Source organism: Portunus trituberculatus, chromosome 47 (assembly GCF_017591435.1).
Source record: "Portunus trituberculatus isolate SZX2019 chromosome 47, ASM1759143v1, whole genome shotgun sequence".
Lineage (NCBI taxonomy): Eukaryota > Metazoa > Arthropoda > Malacostraca > Decapoda > Portunidae > Portunus > Portunus trituberculatus.
Genome location: NC_059301.1, coordinates 26,178,970 through 26,201,452, shown reverse-complemented (window position 1 = coordinate 26,201,452; position 22,483 = coordinate 26,178,970). Strand labels below are relative to the sequence as shown.

Below are 22,483 nucleotides of genomic sequence, written 5' to 3'. Positions count from 1 at the left end.
CTTACTGAGTCTTGGTCATCCTCTTTTAGAGATTTCGGTGAAACTTTTGCTGTCGCGTTAGACATATCAAAAGCTTTTGATAGAGTCTGGCACAAAGCTTTGATTTCAAAACTGCCCTCCTACGGTTTCTATCCTTCTCTCTGCAACTTTATCTCAAGTTTCCTTTCCGACCGTTCTATTGCAGCCGTGGTAGACGGCCACTGTTCTTCTAAATCTATTAACAGTGGTGTTCCTCAGGGTTCTGTCCTATCACCAACTCTCTTTCTATTGTTCATTAATAAACATTCTTGTCCTATCCACTCCTACGCTGATGATACCACCCTACATCTTTCTTTCCACGTCCTTTCAGAAACGACCAATCCTTCAGGAAGTCATCAGATCACGCAGAGACGCCACAGAAAGAATGTCTGACTTCTGATCTTTCTAAGATTTCTGATTGGCCAGAGAAAACTTAGTAGTGTTCAAGCCTCAGAAACTCAATGCCTCCATCCATAAACTCGACACAACCTTCCAAACAACTATCCTCTCTTCTTCAATGACAGTCAACTGTCTCCTTCCACACTGAATATCCTTGGCCTATTCTTTACTCATAATCTTAACTGGAAGCTTCACATCTCATCACTTACTAAAACAGCTTCTATGAAGTTGGGCGTTCTGCAGCGTCTCCGTCAGGTTTTCTCGCCCCTCCAACCGCTAGCTCTGTACAAGGGTCTTATCCATCCATTTATTGAAAACTCTTCGCATGTTTTGGGGAGTTCCAGTCACATTGTTTTATTAGATAGGGTGGAATCAAAAGCTTTTCGTCTCATCAACTCCCCTCCTCTGACTGACTGTCTTCAGCCTCTTTCTCCCCGCCGAAATGTTGCATCTCTTTCTATCTTTTGTCGCTATTTTCATGCTAACTGCTCTACTGATCTTGCTAACTGCATGCCTCCCCTCCTCTTGCGGCCTCGCTGCACAATGCTTTCTTCTACCTCTCATCTCTATTCTGTCCAACTCATTAATGCAAGAGTTAACCAGTATTCTTAAGCATTCACACCTTTCTCTGGTAAACTCTGGAACTCCCTCCCTGCCTCTGTATTTCCATCTTTCTACGACTTGACTTCTTTTAATTTGGATAACTCATTCCTCCCATGGGACTGATTAGAGAAAGAATAGATAGCACAACAGTAAACCTTTTGACTACAGTACCTGGCCGAGTGCAACCTAGGTAGAAAATAAGAAACTACGTACAACCATACACTGCAAGTAGGAAGATTGTGAGTGACTCATGAAGCAATTTACAGACTACAGCAGGTCCGAAGGAGAAGAAGGGAGATTCCAAGGCACTTTATTTTGAAACACTTAATCTACATTCAAAAAGGCTGTAGTTGAGGTGACACAGATTTGTAAGTGCGTAGGTACTGTACCTAGGTAGGTAAGTAGTACATACCTAGGATTTTTTTTTTTTTCATTTTATTTTTCCTACAATAGATCAGCAAAATTTCAATATTATGAAGAGGAAAATACTATGTAGCCTTTGAAAACCATCGTGGTGAAAGTGTGAGAGAATAAAGCGTTTTCAACCATAACAATAACAATAATAATACAAAAAGTTATTGTACCATGGTATGACCCACCTACATTTCATTTTTCCATATCAAGCTCAAGCTCAAGCAAAGTGATAGCTCACCCAAACACACTGACGGGCCTTGAACTGTAGCATGTCAGCTGTCTTCAGCAGTCCACGCCAAGAAGGCACCGTCAGCTAGTAATGGTATATTCAAGTAGTCATATACTGGATTGGTATTGCTGGTATATAATTATTAATTATGTTTATTATTTTCTCCAGGTATGGCAGTTTTACTCAAATATAACTCGGCTAGTTAGTTGCCAGGTGCAGCAAGTATTGGGTCAATTTGCAGTTTCACCTAACCGTAGAATTTGTAGTGTTTCCTAGTAGGAAATATAGTGAATTGATTGACGGTATTGATAATTTTCGTCGCAAATTAATATTTTTAGAGTTATAACTTTTGCAACTCCACTTATGCTTACCTCTTTCCCAAAGATCGTGGGGGATCTGTGGGAAATCTGTCATTATGAGTGGGAAAACATTAAATCTAATAATATACGTTGCAAAAGAGGTCGAAAATCAACAAGATCACATAAAAAAAAACTGAAAAAACTGTGATGGTAGCAGCGGCGACGAGCGTTGCTTTGTTATTGTTGAGTAACATTGCCAACAATTCGCCATGTCTCTGGCTGTATCCACTACATTTAACAAAAACCCAAGGGCTGTCAAACAAAACACAACATTATTAGCTTGACAGGGGTGGTCAGGCTGCACTACCCTGAACCCCTCAAAGGATTACTAAACAAAACCTAACATTAAAACATTTTAGTCAAGGGGACTGCACCCCCCAAACCCAACATTATAATCTACTGACCCATAGAACCTCCCTCCAAAGGCTACTAAACAAAACCCTAACATTAAAATCTTTTAGCCATGGAGGCTGCATCCTCCAGGTACGCCCAAGAGTTACTAACTAAACAAACACAACATTATTATTTTGTAGAAGTCCTTGTAATGCTTTTTTTTATAATTTATAGTTTCTCCCCACCAGTGAATTTTTGGCAAGCATTAAAAGTTGAGGTTATAATGTTGGGTTTGGTTATTTACCCTTGTGGATGTCCAGGGGGCACAGCACCCCCATCTAGAAGGTTATAATGTTGGGTTTGAGTAGTGACAAGCATTAATTTGAGGTTATAATGTTGGGTTTGGTTAGTAACCCTAGGGAAGGATCCAGATATAATGTGGGAGGACAGCCTTTGCAACATACCCAAATCCAGGGGTAACAAATTGTTGCCAGCAACACTGCTCAGCAATAACAAAGCAATGCTTGCTGTAGTCATGACTGCTACCACTGCTGCCATCAATGTATTATCTGAAAATTTTTGTGTGATTTTGTTGATTCCTGACTCTTCTGCAACACACACTACTCAATCTAATGCTTTACTACCCAAAAACCTTGATTTCCTAGAGATCCCCATAAGATTGTTGGGAAGGACAGGTAGGCACAAGTTAGAGTTGAAAAAACAATAATTACTGAAAAAAATCATCGTGTGCTACAGAAATTATATATGCAGTGGAGACTCAATACTCGAACGTCTAAATAGTCGAACTTTTCAATAGTCGAACGCAAAAGTTTGACTTAATACTAAAAAAAAATACCTATTAGTCGAACGTCCGTTCATTTGGCTTGAAACAAAGGGTCTCTCCCTTTCAGCCGCCCCACGCGCCCCACCGGTCCGCCACAGCCAGTTGATCATTCGCTGTCGTAAGAATAACATTGTCCTGTGCTTTCTCTCCGGAGTTTTTTTTTTTTTTTTTTTTTTTTTCTTTTTTCATTTAGAAGCTTACACTGGCACCGAAGAGGTTTGTTAGTGGTGAGAACAAGCCTACAAGAACGTAGTGACAACCATCGAAAGGAAAAAGGAGATTAATGATAAATACGAGAAAGGAGGAAGAATAACTGATCTTGCAACTGAGTACTGTATGGCTAAATCTACAGTAGCCACAATACTGAAGAAGACAGAGCTCATTAAAAGAGCTGATGTGGCGATTGGTGTGAAAAGGCAATTTAAGTGACCTGCAGCAGTGGAAGAAATGGAAAAATTGTTGATTGGATAAACCAAAGGCAGATGGCTGGTGATTCTTTGTCAGAGGGCATAATTTGTGCAAAGGTTAGGCTGCTGCATTGTGATCTTATTTCTGATACTACATCTGACTCCAATGATGATTTTAAAGCAAGTAAAGGGTGGTTTGTGAATTTCAAGAAATGAACTGGAATTCATTCTGTTGTGAGGCATGGCGAGCCCGCAAGTGCTGACAGAGCTGCCGCTGAGTAATTTGTGCCTGAATTTAAGAAATTTGTGGATAAGGATTGCTTAAGCCCACAACAGATCTTTAATTGTGATGAAACTGACCTGTTTTGGAAAAAAAACAAAAAAAAATACTAAACATGATCTATATAACAAAGGAGGAGAAGTGTTTGCCAGGACACAAGCCCATGAAAGACAGGCAAACTCTGCTTCTGTGTGCCAATGCTAGCAGCGACTGCAAAATTAAACTGCTGCTTTTTTCAAAACTTGGGTTTGGCAATGGCTGGAACGAATTACATGATTTATAGGTATCAGTAGTCAAACTTTTAATACTCGAACGGCCATTTGGAACGAATTAAGTTTGAGTATTGAGTCTCCACTGTACTATCAATGAATTCACTACATTTCTCACCAGAAAAAAAAAAAAAAGCCACATCAGAGATTCCATGGTTGAGTGATACTACAAACTGATCTTTAATTGATATAAACCTAACCTACAACACTGCGGACTGATGATATATATATATATATATATATATATATATATATATATATATATATATATATATATATATATATATATATATATATATATATATATATTCTTCTGAGATAAACGATCATAATCTACACAATGAAGGGATGTACAATGATACTGAATTGATCTTAACTTAACCCAGCCTTCAGATGGAAATGCTGGTGTTATTACGATATATTGTCAGTGACATGAATCATAATATGAAGGATGAAGCATGCCAAGGTCAGCAGGCCTTCCTTTGCCAGGTGCTGAGGTGAGGCTGCAAGGCAAGGCACTCCAAACCCTAACAAACAAATGATGTTTGTAGTAATCTATAGACTTGTGTACTTGACATAATAAATATTCCTTTGTTGTTACGAAATGTATGATGAGGATAAGGTAAAATACTCTTTTAATGATATCAAATGTATGATGGTCCAAGAAATGTTGATATCACACTATCTATATTCAAACTACATATTTTTGTGATATATATATATATATATATATATATATATATATATATATATATATATATATATATATATATATATATATATATATATATATATATAGTTAATAACATTTTGATCAGAAGTCACTCGATTTGTTAATACCTTTTTTTTTCTATTGATTTACTTCATTTTCAACATACAACACCGTAATGTGAGCACTGTAAACTTGATAGGGAAGGCAGATTTGGGTTGTTAGAGGCTTCACTTGGCAGCAAACCCTGCAAGGTCTCATTGTCTTACAAGGTGATAAGGTTAATCTTGCAGAGTTCAAGGTTCAATTATGCTTGTTATTATGCTTAGTTTTGATTTTCATAGGAATTCAATAAGTAGTTGTTTTGAATGAGTGATCAGAAAAAAAATTTTGGTTGAAAAATGCAGTAGTTATTTAAAACAAACCAAGATCATCATGATTTTTTTTTTTTCTGCTGTGAGATAAACAATCTTATATGTGTTGATGGATTGGAATGCTTGAAGTTCTGAGCTACTGATTCTTTCAACCTTTGTTTACTGGTAGGAACCTGACTGTTGACTGTTGATTGTTGACTGACAGCCAGTCAAATGTGGTGTAGTGTTTGAAACTCAATATCATATAATTATCCTTATTAGAGTTAATCTCTTTTAAAAGCACCATTAGATGGTGTGGTGTGAGTTTTAAGCTTGCTGTTATATGGCATGCATATGTTCCTACTATGTAAACAGTGCCCATGTGATAATATTCTAATTACTTGTAGGGACTTGTCAAAGTGTGAAAGGCACCAGAGCAAATGACAGAGTGATGGCAGCCATGGTGAGCCCGGCCCATTCTCCACGGAGGCTGGAGAGGCTGGCCAAGGAGAAACTGGTGTACCTCGTCATCAGACATTCCATACCTGCCTCCATCTCAACGCTTACCTTCCCACAGGACTTAGGTGAGTGTCAGTTGATGAAGTTTTTAGTTCAGTACACATATTTTGAGAACAAGATTGTGAGTTTAAAGACATTAGTAATATTAAGTATTGATTATTGAGTATCATTTTAACATTAATAATGTCCACTAATGGTTTTGTTAGCACACATGAATGTCAGCATTAGTCACTGCCACCTATTTTCATACAAAACTAGCATAACTTATCATTGAATTTATCGTTATTATGCCTGGCTGTCAAATGGTTGAGGATAAACATGTCTAGTCTCAACAAATAAGATATTACGTGGGTTACACATAAACCCTTCATAAAATACCATTGGAGGGTAGCGTGCCAACCAGGGTAGGGCATTACTAGGCTATAGTAAAACTAAATTGTACTGACCCACAGGGTGAGGCTGATTATCCCTGCCACTTGCCATATCTCTCATTACTTAAAGGAAAATGGAATAACAATTATTTATTCAATTTAATGCATGATTTCACAAAAAAAAAAAAGTGTCGGGTGGAGGACACAAGAGATATAAAAATCTTTGCAGGTGATTATATAAATCATAAGTAAATAAATACAGTAAAGGCACTGGTTATAAAAGTGAAAATGAGACTGGTAATTACATTATATTTACTGTCATGTCCTCTTGAGATACTCAATCTAACATAGTGAGTGATGAAAAGAAACAAGATGAGATGGCATTTTGTTTAAGTTATTGCCTCAAGCTCCACTTATTTATTGAACATCATTGGACAGAGAGACCTTTTCTTCCTTAGTCTGGGTATACAACACACAATAAGATGGGGAAGCGCCAGTGTGTCCTTCCATTGTGGCGATCAAGTGAAAAGCAGGTCGATTTGCACATGTGTGCCTGCCTGGTGACCTGACTAACCCCTTCCCCAGGAAAAAAATCAAAAGGTAGTTTGCAATTTTTTTCTTTTTTTCCATTCTTCCTTTTTTTTCTTTCTTTTCACTCTTACTACTCGGCAGGCAAGAGGGATTACTAACTACTTCATGACAGCAATTTTGACAGCTTATGGATAAAAAAAGAACTTAAGGCACCCAGCACAATAACATGACATCCCATAGCGCGTAAACCCACCAGTAGGCGCACTGAGCCATCCTAACATTCCTTCACTTACAGTACTCCAGGCTGAGAAACCGCAGTGATAGAGAGTAGCATGATACCAGCCATTATAGCAGATACAATTTTACACTACTGGTGAAACTTTCGTGGTTGTATTCTAGTCTGCAGGTTTCATAGTTGATATTGTCTGCTTAGGGTAGTGTAAATTGCTGCCTCTACTCTATGTAAAATCAACATTATTTACTTTAAGGGTGGCAAACTTCTTGGTGAGTGTCACTTAACTATGTACATATTAAGAATATACTGGGTTGTGGCAGCACTACCATTACCATACTGAGTTAGTCCTACCTATGTGGATTCTTTGTTTCACATCTGTTACAGTTTGTCACTACAGTAGTTGAGAAATCAGTGTACTTATATGAAGTATTACCCAACCAACCTACCTGGTTAAGTGACTCTGGTCAAATGGAAAACTGGTCAAATGTCCTGGCCCTAGCTGGAAGTAAGAGCAAAGCAACAATAGAATTTTATATATATATATATATATATATATATATATATATATATATATATATATATATATATATATATATATATATATATATATATATATATATATATATATATATATATATATATATATATATATATATATATATATATATATATATATATATATATATATATATATATATATATATATATATATATATATATATATATATATATATATATATATATATATATATATATATATATATATATATATATATATATATATATATATATATATATATATATATATATATATATATATATATATATATATATATATATATATATATATATATATATATATATATATATATATATATATATATATATATATATATATATATATATATATATATATATATATATATATATATATATATATATATATATATATATATATATATATATATATATATATATATATATATATATATATATATATATATATATATATATATATATATATATATATATATATATATATATATATATATATATATATATATATATATATATATATATATATATATATATATATATATATATATATATATATATATATATATATATATATATATATATATATATATATATATATATATATATATATATATATATATATATATATATATATATATATATATATATATATATATATATATATATATATATATATATATATATATATATATATATATATATATATATATATATACACACCGACCGAAACAACGGACAAATGCATCCACGACCCTGTCCGTAGATTGCAAAAGTCCGTTCTTTGCAAAAGTACGTAAAAAACTGTATAAAAAGTACATAAAATACGTAAATTTTCTAATTTTCGTATTAGTTCAAACTTAGCAGCCCCTGGAAAAGCCTTTTGATTACACTTGACTGGTTTACTAGGTTTAGGACGCATTTTGGATAGGTTAAGCACTCGTGGAAAGGGTACAAATGCATAAAAAAGCCGTGGTAAGCACTGGACAATGTTCGCTGTTGGTTGAAAACGCACAGACTGAAGATTAAACATGGCAGCCAACAGCTGATGACGCGACCGACCCGCCACCTACCGGACAATAATTTGCCGGGAATGGACAATCGCACGCATTTTAATATTCGTCCATAGATTAAACCGGACTTCAGAATTTGTTCGTGGTTTCTGAGATCTGTTGATGGGAGGTCCGTTGTTTCGAAGGTCGAGTGTATATATATATATATATATATATATATATATATATATATATATATATATATATATATATATTTATATATATATATATATATATATATATGTGTGTGTGTGTGTGTGTGTGTACCTAATTGTATTTACCTAATTGTAACATACGGGAAAAGAGCTATGCTCGTGTTGTCCCGCTCCATATCTATTAATGTCCAGCTTTTTCTTAAAATCATGAATATTCCTTGCGTTGACCACTTCCACGCCTAAACTATTCCATGCTTCCACCCTTCTATGAGGGAAGCTATATTTTTCACATCTCTCCTATAAGTGGCCATTTTAGTTTTTTCCCATGCCCTCTCGACATTCTTTCATTCCACATACACAGATCTTCCCTATCCATTTTTTCCATGCCAATCATCACTCTGTATATTGCTATCAGGTCTCCCTTTCTTCTGTTTTCCAGGGTCGGAAGTTGCATTCTTTTCAGTCTGTCTTCATAAGTCAAATCTCTTAAGTCAGGCACCATTTTTGTTGCAGCCCTCTGTACTTTCTCTAGTTTCCTTATGTGTTTCTTTAAGTTCGAGCCCACTGTATTGTTGCATATTCAAGCCTCGGTCTTATCATTGCAGTAATTATTTTCTTCATCATTTCTTCATCTAAATATACGAACGCCACTCTTATGTTCCTCAATAAGTTCAATACTTCTCCAATTATTTTGTTTATATGTCTCTCTGGCGATAGGTCATTGGTAATTGTCACCCCAAGGTCTTTTTCTTCATGACTGGTTTTATGTCTTCATTTCCTATCTTGTACATACTCCTGATTCTTCTTTCACTCTTGCCAAACTCTATTTTCTTGCATTTTGTCGTGTTGAACTCCATTTGCCATGTACAGCTCCATTTCCATATTCTGTCCAAGTCTTCCTGGAGTAGTTCGCAATCTTTGTCACATCTCACTTTTCTTAACAATTTTGCATCGTCTGCAAATAGGCTCACATAACTGGACACCCCATCCACCATGTCATTTATGTAGACCGCGAACATTACTGGTGCCAACACTGATCCCTGTGGAACTCCACTCTCCACCAAGCCCCATTCTGATGGTCTGTCCTTAATTATTGTTCTCATTTCTCTTCCTACCAAAAGTCTTCCATCCATTTTAGTAAACTGCCATGCACTCCTCCTACCATTTCAAGTTTCCAGATCAGTCTCCGTGTGGTACCTTATCAAAGGCCTTTTTAAATCCAGATATATTCCATCAGCCCAACCATCTCTTTCCTGTATTACATCTATCACCCTCGAATAGTAACATATCAGGTTTGTCGTGCATGAACGCCCTTTTCTAAAACCAAATTGACACTCACAAAGTATGTCATTTTTCTCCAAGAAGTCTGTCCATCTATTCTTCACCACCCTCTCACACATCTTAGCTACCACACTTGTAAGTGACACTGGTCTATAGTTCAATGGGTCTCTCTTGTTACCTGATTTATAGATTGGGACAATGTTAGCTCTTTTCCAGTCTTGGGGCACTACACCTTCCCTTAATGAGGCATCAATTACTTCACAAACTTTTTCTGCCAGTTGCTCCCTGCATTCTCTTAAAATCCATCCTGATACCCCATCAGGTCCCACAGCTTTTCTCACTTCTAAACTCCCCATCATATTCTTGATCTCCTCCACAGTTACTTGAAACTCCTTCATAATCCCTTTCTGTTCCATTACCAGTGGTTTGTCAAAAGCAGTCTCCTTTGTGAATACCTTCCGAAAGCATCCATTCATAGCCTCTGCCATTTCCTGGGATCTTCACTGCATACTCCATTTACTTCTAAACTTTCAATACTTTCTCTATTTTTGATGTTGTTGTTCACATGTCTGTAAAAAGCCTTGGTTGGTCTTTACATTTATCAATTATATCCTTTTCTTGTTTCTTTCTTTCTTCTCTTCTAATCAACACATATTCATTTCTTGCTCTTTTGTAACTTTCCCACTGCTTAATCCGTCTTTTCCTTCTCCACCTCTTCCATGCATCCTCTTTTCTTGTTCTAGCCTTTTCACATCTATCGTTAAACCAGTCCTGCTTTCCAACTTCTATGTTGTCTTATTGGTACAAATTTTTCTCACCTTCTTTGTATATTTTTATAAATTCCTTCCACTTTTCATTTGCTCCTTAGCACTCTTGAATTTCATCCAATTTGTCTCTTGAAAGAATTTCTTTAGGTTTCCAAAATCTGTCTTGGCATAATTCCATCTTCCCACTTTATATTCTTCATTTCTTCTAGATTTCTCTTCATCTATCACCTTGAACTCCAAAACTGCATGATCACTCTTTGCTAAAGGGCACTCCACCCTCATCTCCTCAATGACCATTGGCTCTGTACTAAAGACCAAGTCCAGTCTTGACGATGCTCCCTCTCCTCCAAACCTAGTATCTTCTTTGACCCACTGAGTTAACACATTTTCCATTGCCAGTGTCAATAGTGTATTTCCCATGTTGTCTCTGATCCTTCCATTGACCAGTCCTCCCAACACACCTCTTTACAATTAAAATCTCCCATCATTATAGTTCGTTCACAGCCACCCAACATTTCTTGCAGACATGTTCCTGTATCATTTATCATTTCTTCATATTCCTGTACTGACCATGCATTTGTCTTAGGTGGTACGTACACCACTATGTAGTGCCTCTTTTTTCCTTCATTAGTTTCTGCTCTGATCTTTAGCACTTGTGTGTGTTTGTGTGTGTGTGTGTGTGTGTGTGTGTGTGTGTGTTCATTCCATTTTAATTTCTTTAAACCATTTCAGAGCACTGTATACCCAATAACCATCCTGGCATGGACAAGATCATCATGGCAACTGATACTCAGTTTCCTGACTGCCTGCCACAGAAGAAACTGCTCTTGGTAAAATTTTTTTTTTTTTGTGCTGATATATACATGACTAAGGCAGCAATATAGTCTTAGGGAACATGCTTGGTTTGGTCTTGTGATGTTATGGATCAAGGCAGAGAAAAGTAGTGTTATCTTCTTTGAAACTTACATATTATCTTTACCTGTGGCCTTGCCAAACCCCAACCAATCCAGGAGGAGATTCATGGAGGCCACACACTACTGATGTGTTAATCTATGTTATTAAGAATGTACAAAACAAATAAGGAACCAAAATATAATGACTGGAAAAGGCCTCTTATTAGCTTAAAGATAAAAACACAAGAAAACCCAGTGAGACATAGTGAGGCTGGGTAAGGACAGAAATGTGGATGCAAGTTGCTGGATTAGTAATAATCATATGGCAAATCTCCAAGATGAAAAGACAAAGCTGATATAAGTGGTGCCAAAGCTTTTTTTTTTTTTTTTTTAAATGGTATGGCCTATAGTGCCTGTAGGTCTACTTGATGAGTATGGAGAGCACTGTTCAGCCTCCACCCAATAGTGGCGCAGGCAATTTTATTTATAGTGGTATCCATATTAGGGCCCAAGCGCATCTTTGGTGTATCCACCTAGAACCTAGATGTCATGGTGACATGTAGGTAACTGTAAACCACTCGACAAATGGCAATGTCTCGAGGCGGTATGTGGTGGGATTCGAATGTACGCATGGACATCTGCCCAATCCCACGCTCACCACCTTATCCACTACGCCACCACCTCTTTAGTTGCGACAGAATAAATGGACTCTGGTAAAGCATTCCAAATTGACATACATTAAACTGAAAAATAGTCTGCATATTTTTGAGATAAGACCATACGTGGGCAATTTCTAAGTGGTGTTCTCTAGTGCCTGGATAGGGTGGGCAAGGGAAAAAAAATTTAGGGGATAGGAGGAAAGACAATGAAAAATTTTCTAATAATAAGTTAGGTCATATCTTAGTATTTTTCCCTTAACATAAAATAGTTTTAGTCTCAAGTCTCATAGTATGGTTTTGTTTTTTTGGATCCACAAATTTTCTTAGCCTATCTACATTGAACTGATTTTAACAGTTGTAAGACCTTAATATAACCAGTGTTCCATAAAGATGTGTGTTCCAATAGCAGACATATATGACACATGTAAGGGGACCATAAAAGAAGACTTGATTGAATGTAGCTTTGAGAATACCTACTAACCTGTCTTATATACAATATTGGACTGAAAATATGCTGGTGGAATTTAAGGAAAGTTTTCATTAGTGCTCCTAAATCAGATGCAAAATCCTTAACAGGGATTGGATAATCATTTAGATAATACTTTACATTGTAATTAACCTTCTAGTAAAATGTAACAATATACATTTATCTATATTCATGTCTAAATCCCATAGCTAGGGTATCTGGATAAAGGTATAAGGGGAACACCTGGTGACACCTGGTGGCCACAACACAGAACTTAACTAGCTCAGCAACATGATTTTCTTGACATTCTTAATAATCTGTGTAATATGAAAAATTCCAAAATCATATTCTAAACAAACATAAATCAAGAAATCCCTCTCAACCTTTTTAATGTTATGTACCCCTTGAAGTCTTTCAGTATTGATCACGTACCCCTTACCTACAATGCAGCGTTAGGAACGGTAACAATAAATGCATGGTTTATTGACTTAGTTTATTAAGTTTAAATTGTGTTATATATGTGGAGCAGACACAATTTTTAATTAATATTAGTATGTTTCTATGAGGTAGTGTCGATAGGAACTGGTACCTCACAGGGAGACACTATATGTGACTAACATGCAATGCATTTACCAAAAAGGAACTATATCAGACAATTTTTGATCATTAGTTATGGCAGTGAACTAGTATTGCTTGCAGCATTGCAACTTGTAACTAGTAACAGTGATAGATAAGTCACTGTGTGTGTGAATAACATTTAAAATAATAAATCAGAACAAATATTATAGGTTTGCAAGGTTGTGTGGCAACTGTAATCCAAGAGAGCTTTCTCTCAAGTGATATAACTCCAAGAGTTTCCTTGTTAACGTTGTTAACGTGTCCTGGTTCTAGTGAAGGACACATCCAGCCTAGCACATGTAGGCCACATTGTATACTACAAACAAATTTGCTGCTATTCAAATCTGAAGCATTTTGAGAAACCTGCCACGTACCCCCAAAATTCCTCTCACGTACCCCTGGGGGTACGCGTACCCCAGGTTGAGAACCCCTGCTTTAGACCATTTTAGGTATCCATGCTTGCATGTTACTACAGATGAAGTAATGGATGACAAGACTCAGATGTTAAAGTGATAATGAATGTAAACGGATGTGAGTGTATGCATTTTGATTTTATCTCATCTAGGTCATGCACTGAGGACAACATATGTATGTATGTATGAATGTATGTATATTTATAGCATATTAATAGAAATGTTAGCATGAAATCATTGATATTATAAACTCTTGAGATGTGTGCCATTCATTGAACATACTAGTAAGTAAATCATATTGATTTCACAGGAGCATATTCAGGCTGTGAGGGAGTGGTGGGAGAACAACGTGGTGGTGATGGGCCGTGTTGGTGTGTGGCGGTGTGTGCTGGAGTGTCTAGCCACTGAGCTGGAATATCTTGACCAATACTGCCTCTTCCCACTCTTTCGGCTACTCCTGCAACTTTTGTTTTCCCTCCGAGTTGGAAGAAAACTTGATGGCATGACCAACAGTGACCAACCTTCTGTATGTAACTTTGCATTGTTGGGTTTTTAGAATTTATGTGACAGTATTTTAGTTTTAAATTGCTTACTCCAGTATCCTTTTCTGCTTATCTTTCAGTATATTGTGTGTGGTTGTCATTATCACTGCATTTCATTCTACACAACCATTCATCTCTATTTCTCATGATGCCCTTTTGCCTTATGCCTGCTTGATTTATTTTATAATTTTATGTGTGCATATAGATTCTCAACTATTCAGTGTTCAGTGTAGATGTTTTATTAATATATTGGTTATTGATGAAAAGTATGAGGTTATTGGTGAGACATTGTGAAAGAAACAGGGCAGGGAGGGCTTTTAGTAAGGTATGTAATGAAGCATTAAAGCTAGTTGGATATAACATAGGGTTGCCATACATCTAGATTTTCCCAAACATGTCCAGAATTCATGTCTAAAAATCTGCGTCTGGGGGAGATTTTTAAAAATTCCTCAAATATCTGGGATTTCACCCTCCATCATTAACTGTTTAAAAGAAAATGTCATACACATTCTATAGGTTGAAATAATGGGAAAGAGGAAGGAGGAATGGTTTATTGGGTGGCAGTTGCTTTAGTCTGGTTTTGCTCAAGACTAACATGTATGGGTCTTGTATGGGGTTGATGCTTCCAGCCTTCCCTTTGCTGCATGACTTGCCTCACCTTGTGTGCCAGTCTTTTCTCTTGAAGCTGAGTTGATATTGGCGTCAGTTTGTTTGTTTGTGGCCTTGTAACTTTGTTACTGTAGTAAGGTAAATAGAGTTTTTAAGTGATTTACATATTTTCCAATATTATATCAAGTGTTAGTAAAGAAATCTGGAATTATGATTATTACTGTATGGCAACCCTAATATAACATGGTGAGGAAGATGTGTAATACATGTGTTAGATGTGACCCAGTAGGTGAGGACTGAGTGCATTGCTAGTGTAGCAGTATGAGAGAAAATTGTGAGTACTTGAATAAAGCAAGTTAATTTATTTCCAAAGAAAGCTAGCATTACTATAAGTACACCCAAAGTTAAATAAAGAAATGAACGTAAGTAGCAACTATTTGGTATTGAGGATAAAGAAAAAGTTAACTGGCTCAAAAAAAAGTTGCATGGCTTTTATTTAGTTATAGTGCATGATTTGTTTACTGGTGTAATAATTTATCTGCTACCCACTTCAGTTTCTCACTGTATATACATGATTGCATCTTTTCATTGATTTCATTGATCTTTGCTATACAAATGCATATTTAGAACTTTAGGTGAAGATATATAGAGAGAAGAACAGAAGCTATAGGTGATTAGTTTGGAAATCAAAGATTTGTGCCAGACTTTATCTAAAGCTTTTGATATGTCTAAGGTAACAGCAAAACTTTCACCTATGTTTCTAAATGAGGATGACCAGGACTCAGTAGAGTGGCCTTGATAGAAATCATACGAGCAATCAAATATAAGACTGTAAAGTAATAGATGTTTAAGAATCTTCCAGTTGAGGATATATTAAAGAGGCTGAATGTAGACACATACTTCCAGCAAGAAAGAAAGCTAGATGTTGATTGATAGAATGGGAAGAATGACTAGACAAAGTATAAGCACAAAGGCACAATTTCGGAGAACAACTGGAGAGACCTCATCATGACTATAAGCCTCCCTGAGTGTTAAATCCAGCCAGGACATGGAAAACATCACTGAGTTCAGCTTTATAAATGGATGAGACAGCACTGGTCCCACGAGGTTAAAATAAAGAAGGAAAAAGTGAGGAAACAATATTATTGGTGATGTTTTTTGGCTTGGTCCCAGAAATCTTCAGAGAAGTTAGACCTTGAAAAATACACTCTATAAATGAAGGAGTTTTTGGCTTCTTGAAGAATGTACTTTGCATGATTCTGAGCAGCAATAAAAAGCATGTGAGATTCTGGTGATAGAAGGCCTAAGTACATATCTTTTGTGGGCCACCTTTCCATCATGTGTAATGTGAGAACAGACTACGTTAAACCAAGGTTTATAGTGAGAAAAGAGCAAAGAATGTTTGGGTATTTGACACAGAAGCAGTAGTCTTTCCATGAAAAATGAGCACGATAGTTTCTCAGATCCCCCAATTAATAGTGGCAAAATGCCAGAGGCACCTTTGATTTGGGGATTGTGAGTAGGATTGAAATGATTGGACAAAATAATTTCATGGTTGTGATTGGAGGAGCCTAATGGAAAAGATAAGGTGACAACATAAGCAGAAGGATGGGAGATTAGGAAGAGATGTAGAATGTTGGGTGTATCTTAAAGATGTTCAGGAATATGAATAAGGTGTTGCACCAGTTGCACAAGGTCATAGAGGATCAAAGTTAAAGGCTAGTTGACCAGGATGGTCAGTAAAAGAGCTAAAGCTAAAGCTGGTAGTGAACATTGAGGTCTCCAAGAATTGAGAACTCTGCTGGAGGAAAAAGTTGAAATGTACATACTCCACTTTGGAGTTAGGTAAGAGATATACAACACATATGTTTAGTCAGAGAGTGACTCTAGTTGCAGCCAGATGGTGAAAATTTCAGAAGATTCAAGGGTGTTGGCATGAGACTTGGTTAAATTGTTGCTGACAGACAGAAAGTCCAGGTATGTATTGAACATGATGATTGAAGAATTAGAAAGGAACAGAGAAGGGGCTACTTTCAGTTGTCTCAAACACCTGTGTTATAGTTTAAGAAAAGAAGAGGTTTAGTTGAGGAGGGTGGTGTTCAATAGATTAGAAAGTAGATCTAACTAAGGTTGTAAATGTTGCAGAAGTTAATGAAGATGATGTGTGGGAGTGTCAAGACACTTAAGGTTAATACCAGTAGAACAGTCAAGTCTGGGGTTATTTGTGGCCCTCTCCTCAGATGGGGGCTCCAAGAATGGTGTAGTAGTTGCCATATTTAATTTCAATTTTGACTGAAGGATGTATATTTAATTAGGTTACATGTAGTTTTGTGTAAAGGAAGTGAGTTGTCTTTAGAGGACAGGCTGTGACTCTTCCCTTGTATTGTGAAGAACAAAGGGAAGCATTTAGTGAGGCTACAACACCCCCTTAGCCAGTGCTCCAGACCTTACTGAAAGTGATTATTGTTTGGGCAGGTGTCTACTGCGTCATCTTACCACTTATATTTCTTAATTGAGTACTCAGGAACTTTTTTGCCTCAATGATGGACTACAGCTACATTTTTTTCCTTTTTTTTTTTGTGTGTGTACGTGTTTTGTTTGAATATGTGCATGATTTATATTCCTATGTCACTGGAAGGCATGTTGAAATTTTGTTTAGCTTTGGCTGTTTTGCCTTTGGCATTGTGAGTTTTCTTCCTCTTTGATTATTCTAATGTCTTTACATGCTTTGGAAAATCTTTCCTTGTTTCTGAAAATCTTTTCATGTCTGAAAGAAAAATATCTGAAGTTATATATATATATATATATATATATATATATATATATATATATATATATATATATATATATATATATATATATATATATATATATATATATATATATATATACATATATGAGTATATATGTTCTTTATGTACTGCCTCTAATGGCACATAGACTGAAATTACAATTATGTGAACTAATTATTGAATTAATCCTGCTTCTTCTATACTATACACTGTATTTAAATAAGATAGTGTGATGTGCTGAACAGTCTTTTTAGTACTTTCAGCAAACATCCTCTGCTGCAGTCCTTGACAAAATAGTTTGATTTTCCCATATTTGTCAGCTCATTCACAGCTCAACCTTTGCTTTTGTGAGTGTCTGATCAGCTTTTCATGGAGCTTTGTTTATTTATTTTTTCATTGTCAGATTTTGTTATGCTAAGATAGTGTGCAGGCTAAAATTTACAGGAGAGCAGATCCTCCTTATATACATTTAGACTTTTTGCATGGCTGGTGATAGTGTTAAACATTGTTAAGGCGATGAGTATTTGAATGAAGTGCTGCATACTTTTTAGATAGACTTATTCTTTGGCTATTAGTCAAACATCACCTTATTGAATTATGCCAGGCACTTAAAGAAAAAATGGCCACAAGCCTCTATTAGTTATAAGCAACAAAAGTGTTTGTCAGCTTCTTATTCATAAGAACAAAAGAACAGAAGAAAATAAAGGAAGCTGCAAGAAGCCACCAAGCCTACACATGGCAGTCCCTGTATGAATCCTGTTGAGGCTTACTGCTAATTTTTTATAAAATCATATGGGTAGGGTACTTGATTGTCAAGTCACATGTCTCTTTCAGCCAACACACAAGGCTTCCTTCAAATGCTCCTTACCACTTCATAATGATTTTTTTTTTGCTGGCACCTGTGTGCAAGGATGGTCTTTTCCTCTATAAGTTATGGCTGATTCACCATCACCACTTTGATTTAACCATTTCTCACTATCTTATGTTCAGTTTTGACAAGAAGACTTGAACAGATGGTAAAATGTGATGCTGGTCAACTACATCAAATTCCAATTAGAGGAAAGTATCTACTATCACCATTGACTCAGTCTGTGAGTGAGTTGCCAGATATGAAAAGTTTGAATAATTTTCCCAAAGACAGTTAAGGATGACATTCTGAGAACAGGGAAAGATATTCAGCTCATCACCATGACAATTTTGATATGCTATAATGTAAGTTCCAACTTGTTTCTGATCTCATACATGATGTGGCTCTGAGATGTTTACCGTGTATGACGTGAATGGTGTTTAATTGTATATACGTTTATTGGTTCTCTTCATGATGCTAATCATTTAAATATACTTACTGTAACTGGAGAATATAATATAAAGCATTAAATGGTGCAAAGTACATATTGGGTGTTTACTGTATAAATCATCTCTTGTGAAAAATTAGGTAAAGATTAAGAATAGATTAAAACTGAAAAGGCTATTTTGCCCTGAAAAAAAATATATGTTTGTTGCAGATTCAAGTGGAATTGGCTGCTAAAGCATGTCCAGTCTTTGCTGAGGTCCTGAGGAAATTGAAACCCTTTAGTATAGAAGAACTCTCAACACAGTTTATTATATTTGGGAGCCAGGAGCCACTTCAGGTGATACTGGAAAACTCACATCAGCTAAGAAGAGTACACTTGCGGAAGAATATCACTGAAGAAACTTTAAAAAGTGTTAGTGAAAACTGCCCACTGATGGACACATTTGTGGTTGAAAAGCCTTTTGGTAGACTCCTTGTGTCAGTGGACTGTCTTTATAAGACTTTCTTCCGAGGGATGGATCGTGATGAGATCGATGCTGTGGCTCGCAGTGACTCAGCCTCCAAGCGTAAAGCATGTCTTTCATTCCCCAGACTGAAGTTTATTGACTTGGGAGCAGACAGTGATTGCCCCCTTGATTTAGAGAAAGATTCCTTTTCTGAGTTCATTTATAATGTTCTTTTATTCTATCCAGGTCTGGAGAGTGTGACATGCTACAGGTCAAGACCCTTTGTGCCCAAGCCATTCTCTAAGCTGCCTGCTTTCTTTCATTCTCTTTCATACTCTTTGCAGTACCTGGACCTAGAAGGACTTATGATCTGGGCAAATGATAAGGCTATTGCAGGATCAGTAGATCACACACTATCAGTTTTCCCAAAGATTCAACATTTTACACTCTCTCATGACCCTGATACTTATCTAGATGTAATAAATTTTGCTAGAATATGGATTCCGAGATTTAAATGCAAAGCTCTTACCATCAAAACATATTTCACCTTGCCTCATGAAAGGACTGAAGGTCATTCACTTACACCCTACCAGGTGCTCTTAAATGATGTTGGAGTCAATCTTACTGCACTCCAGTTTCACCTTCATGCTAACTTGTGTGTAGGAGAGCTGTGCAGTCTTCTTCCTTTGTGTCCATCTCTAGAGTTTCTTGGAATAATAATGTCTGCAGACCATTTTGAAGATGATGTACCATGTGATATTCAAACTCTTCCTCTACTGAAATGCCTAACTGTTGAGGGTCCAAGTATCCTTTCATTCTCTCATTATCAGCGCACCTTATTCAACAGATTAATTCAACTGATGATTATGGCTGCCCCAGCTCTTAGTCAGTTAGAACTTGTAGTTCATCATCGACCTCTTGTGTGGCTCATGGATATGGCTCAAAAGAAGATACTAGCTGGCTTAGAGGTCTTATTTCTGAATCTGAATCCTTTTGGACCCAGCACTGTCAGTGTCTCGTTTTATGTGCAACTACTGGAGCTTCTTCCCAAACTAAAATTGTTTATGTTAGCACCAATCTGTAGCCAGCTTCTCTCAGACATAAAACATATATACCACACCACAGACCTTCAGCTTGTAGCAAGAGAAACTGTTAAATCAAGTAAGCCGTGGCATTGACTAACTCTGTGTTTGAAAACTGCTTTTATTATTTCTTAATTATTTATTTTTATTATAATATTTTAGAGGAACTAGAAAAGGGCAACAAAATTTGTGAGGTGTTTGTTTGCAAACATGGTCAGAAATATTAGTGAAATGTTTATGATATATCCTTGAAACCTCCCTCTTAAATGAGTTCAAGTGGAAACACAAAAGTAGTCACCAAGTTCCAGAATTTACCAGAGAAAGGGATGAATGACTAAGAAAACTCGTTATCTTTTGCAAGACAGATGGACAGAATAGGGGTGACAAAGAAATCTTGTACAGTGAGGCTGTGAGAGGACAGGAGACATGCACTTAGCAAGATCAGAAGACCAGTTGGCATGAAAAATAACTGTAAAAGATAGCAAGAGATACAACATTGTAGTGGTGAGAAAGAGGCTGAAGACAGTCAGTTGATAAGACAATAAACTTTACATTTTCCATGTCTAGAATAACAGTATGTGTGGAATCTCCATCCCCATTCTATACATGTGAAACATACTCCATACATAGATGGATAAGATCCCTTTACAAAGTTAAAAGTTGGGGTGGATTGAGAAAAACTGGTGGAGATGACTCAGAATGCCTAACTTTATAGAAGCTGCTTTAGCTAGAGAAGGAATGTGAAATTTTCAATTGAGACTATAAGTAAAGACAGACTGAGTATATTCTGTGTAGAAGAGGTCAATAGTTGAGTGTCATTGAAGAAAAAGGCATAGTTGTCTGGAAGGTTGTGTTGAGTTGATAGAAGGAAAGAATTGAGTTTTTGAGGCATTGAATAATATTAAATTTGCTCTGCCCAAATTAGAAATTTTAGAAAGATCAGAAATCAGATATTATGTGGCTTCTTTGCATGATATGTTTAATTTCTGAAGGGTTGGTTGTTTATGAAAAGACATTGAAAAGTGCAGAGTGGTTTGATGAGCATAAGAGTGGATATGATTTATGCTGTCTTTAACCAATTGTGAATGCTGATAATGGAGATATTGCATCACTAGTCTGCTGTGCTTGTTCTAGAACCTGAAATGTAGAGTTCTAAGGCCAATTCCAGGGTTACTGAATACTCCATGGTACAATATTGTTAGGTAATCTAGGCATCTAGTTCAGTTGTTCAGTTTTTATATCCAGATGAGGTAGACATTGAATTGTTTTATTGTATAGGAACTTTGTACCTACTGAGATTTACTCTCCAAATTTCACACAAAAAATAATGAACATTGTTTATAAATTGAGACATTTAATACATTTCTACATATTGGATGAAGGAGATCCCAGAAAACTTTGGCTCCATATGAATTTAGATGACTTATATGTAAATAATATATGTATATGTGGGAGGAATGGGTCTCTGAACTGTCTGTGATTCTAATATGTAATGGCCTTTACTATATATATATATATATATATATATATATATATATATATATATATATATATATATATATATATATATATATATATATATATATATATATATATATATATATATATATATATATATATATATATATATATATATATATATATATATATATATATATATATATATATATATATATATATATATATATATATATATATATATATATATATATATATATATATATATATACAGTGGTACCTTGAGATATGAGTTTAATTCATTCCATGATGGAGCTCATATCTCAAAACAATTTTTTCCCTTGAAATGGATTGAAATGCCATTAATCCATTCCAACCTCACCTAAAAGAGCACCCCTATTTTTTTCTTTTTGCATGTTTTCAGGTAAGAAAAAGATATTTATAAATAATGATCATTGCACAGAAACATAATAAAACATAACAAGAGATAATATAAATACGTAGATAAATTCAGAGAGTACATTCCAT

General features: G+C 35.6%; 1 protein-coding gene across 2 annotated transcripts; it reads left to right on the top strand.

The window, feature by feature from the left end:
- The first annotated feature begins 1,446 nt into the window (after positions 1–1,446).
- On the top strand, positions 1,447–22,014 carry LOC123520722. Of its 2 annotated transcripts, XM_045283273.1 has the most exons (6): positions 1,447–1,756; positions 5,625–5,801; positions 6,566–6,707; positions 11,416–11,513; positions 14,043–14,258; positions 19,181–22,014. In XM_045283273.1, exons 4-6 carry the CDS (start codon positions 11,445–11,447, stop codon positions 20,591–20,593), a joined length of 1,698 nt encoding a protein of 565 aa, XP_045139208.1. In that variant the 5' UTR covers positions 1,447–1,756; positions 5,625–5,801; positions 6,566–6,707; positions 11,416–11,444; the 3' UTR covers positions 20,594–22,014. The 2 variants fall into 2 exon arrangements, with proteins under 2 accessions (XP_045139208.1, XP_045139207.1); XM_045283272.1 differs by lacking the exon at positions 6,566–6,707 and having other exon boundaries at positions 1,449–1,756.
- The last annotated feature ends 469 nt before the right edge of the window (positions 22,015–22,483 follow it).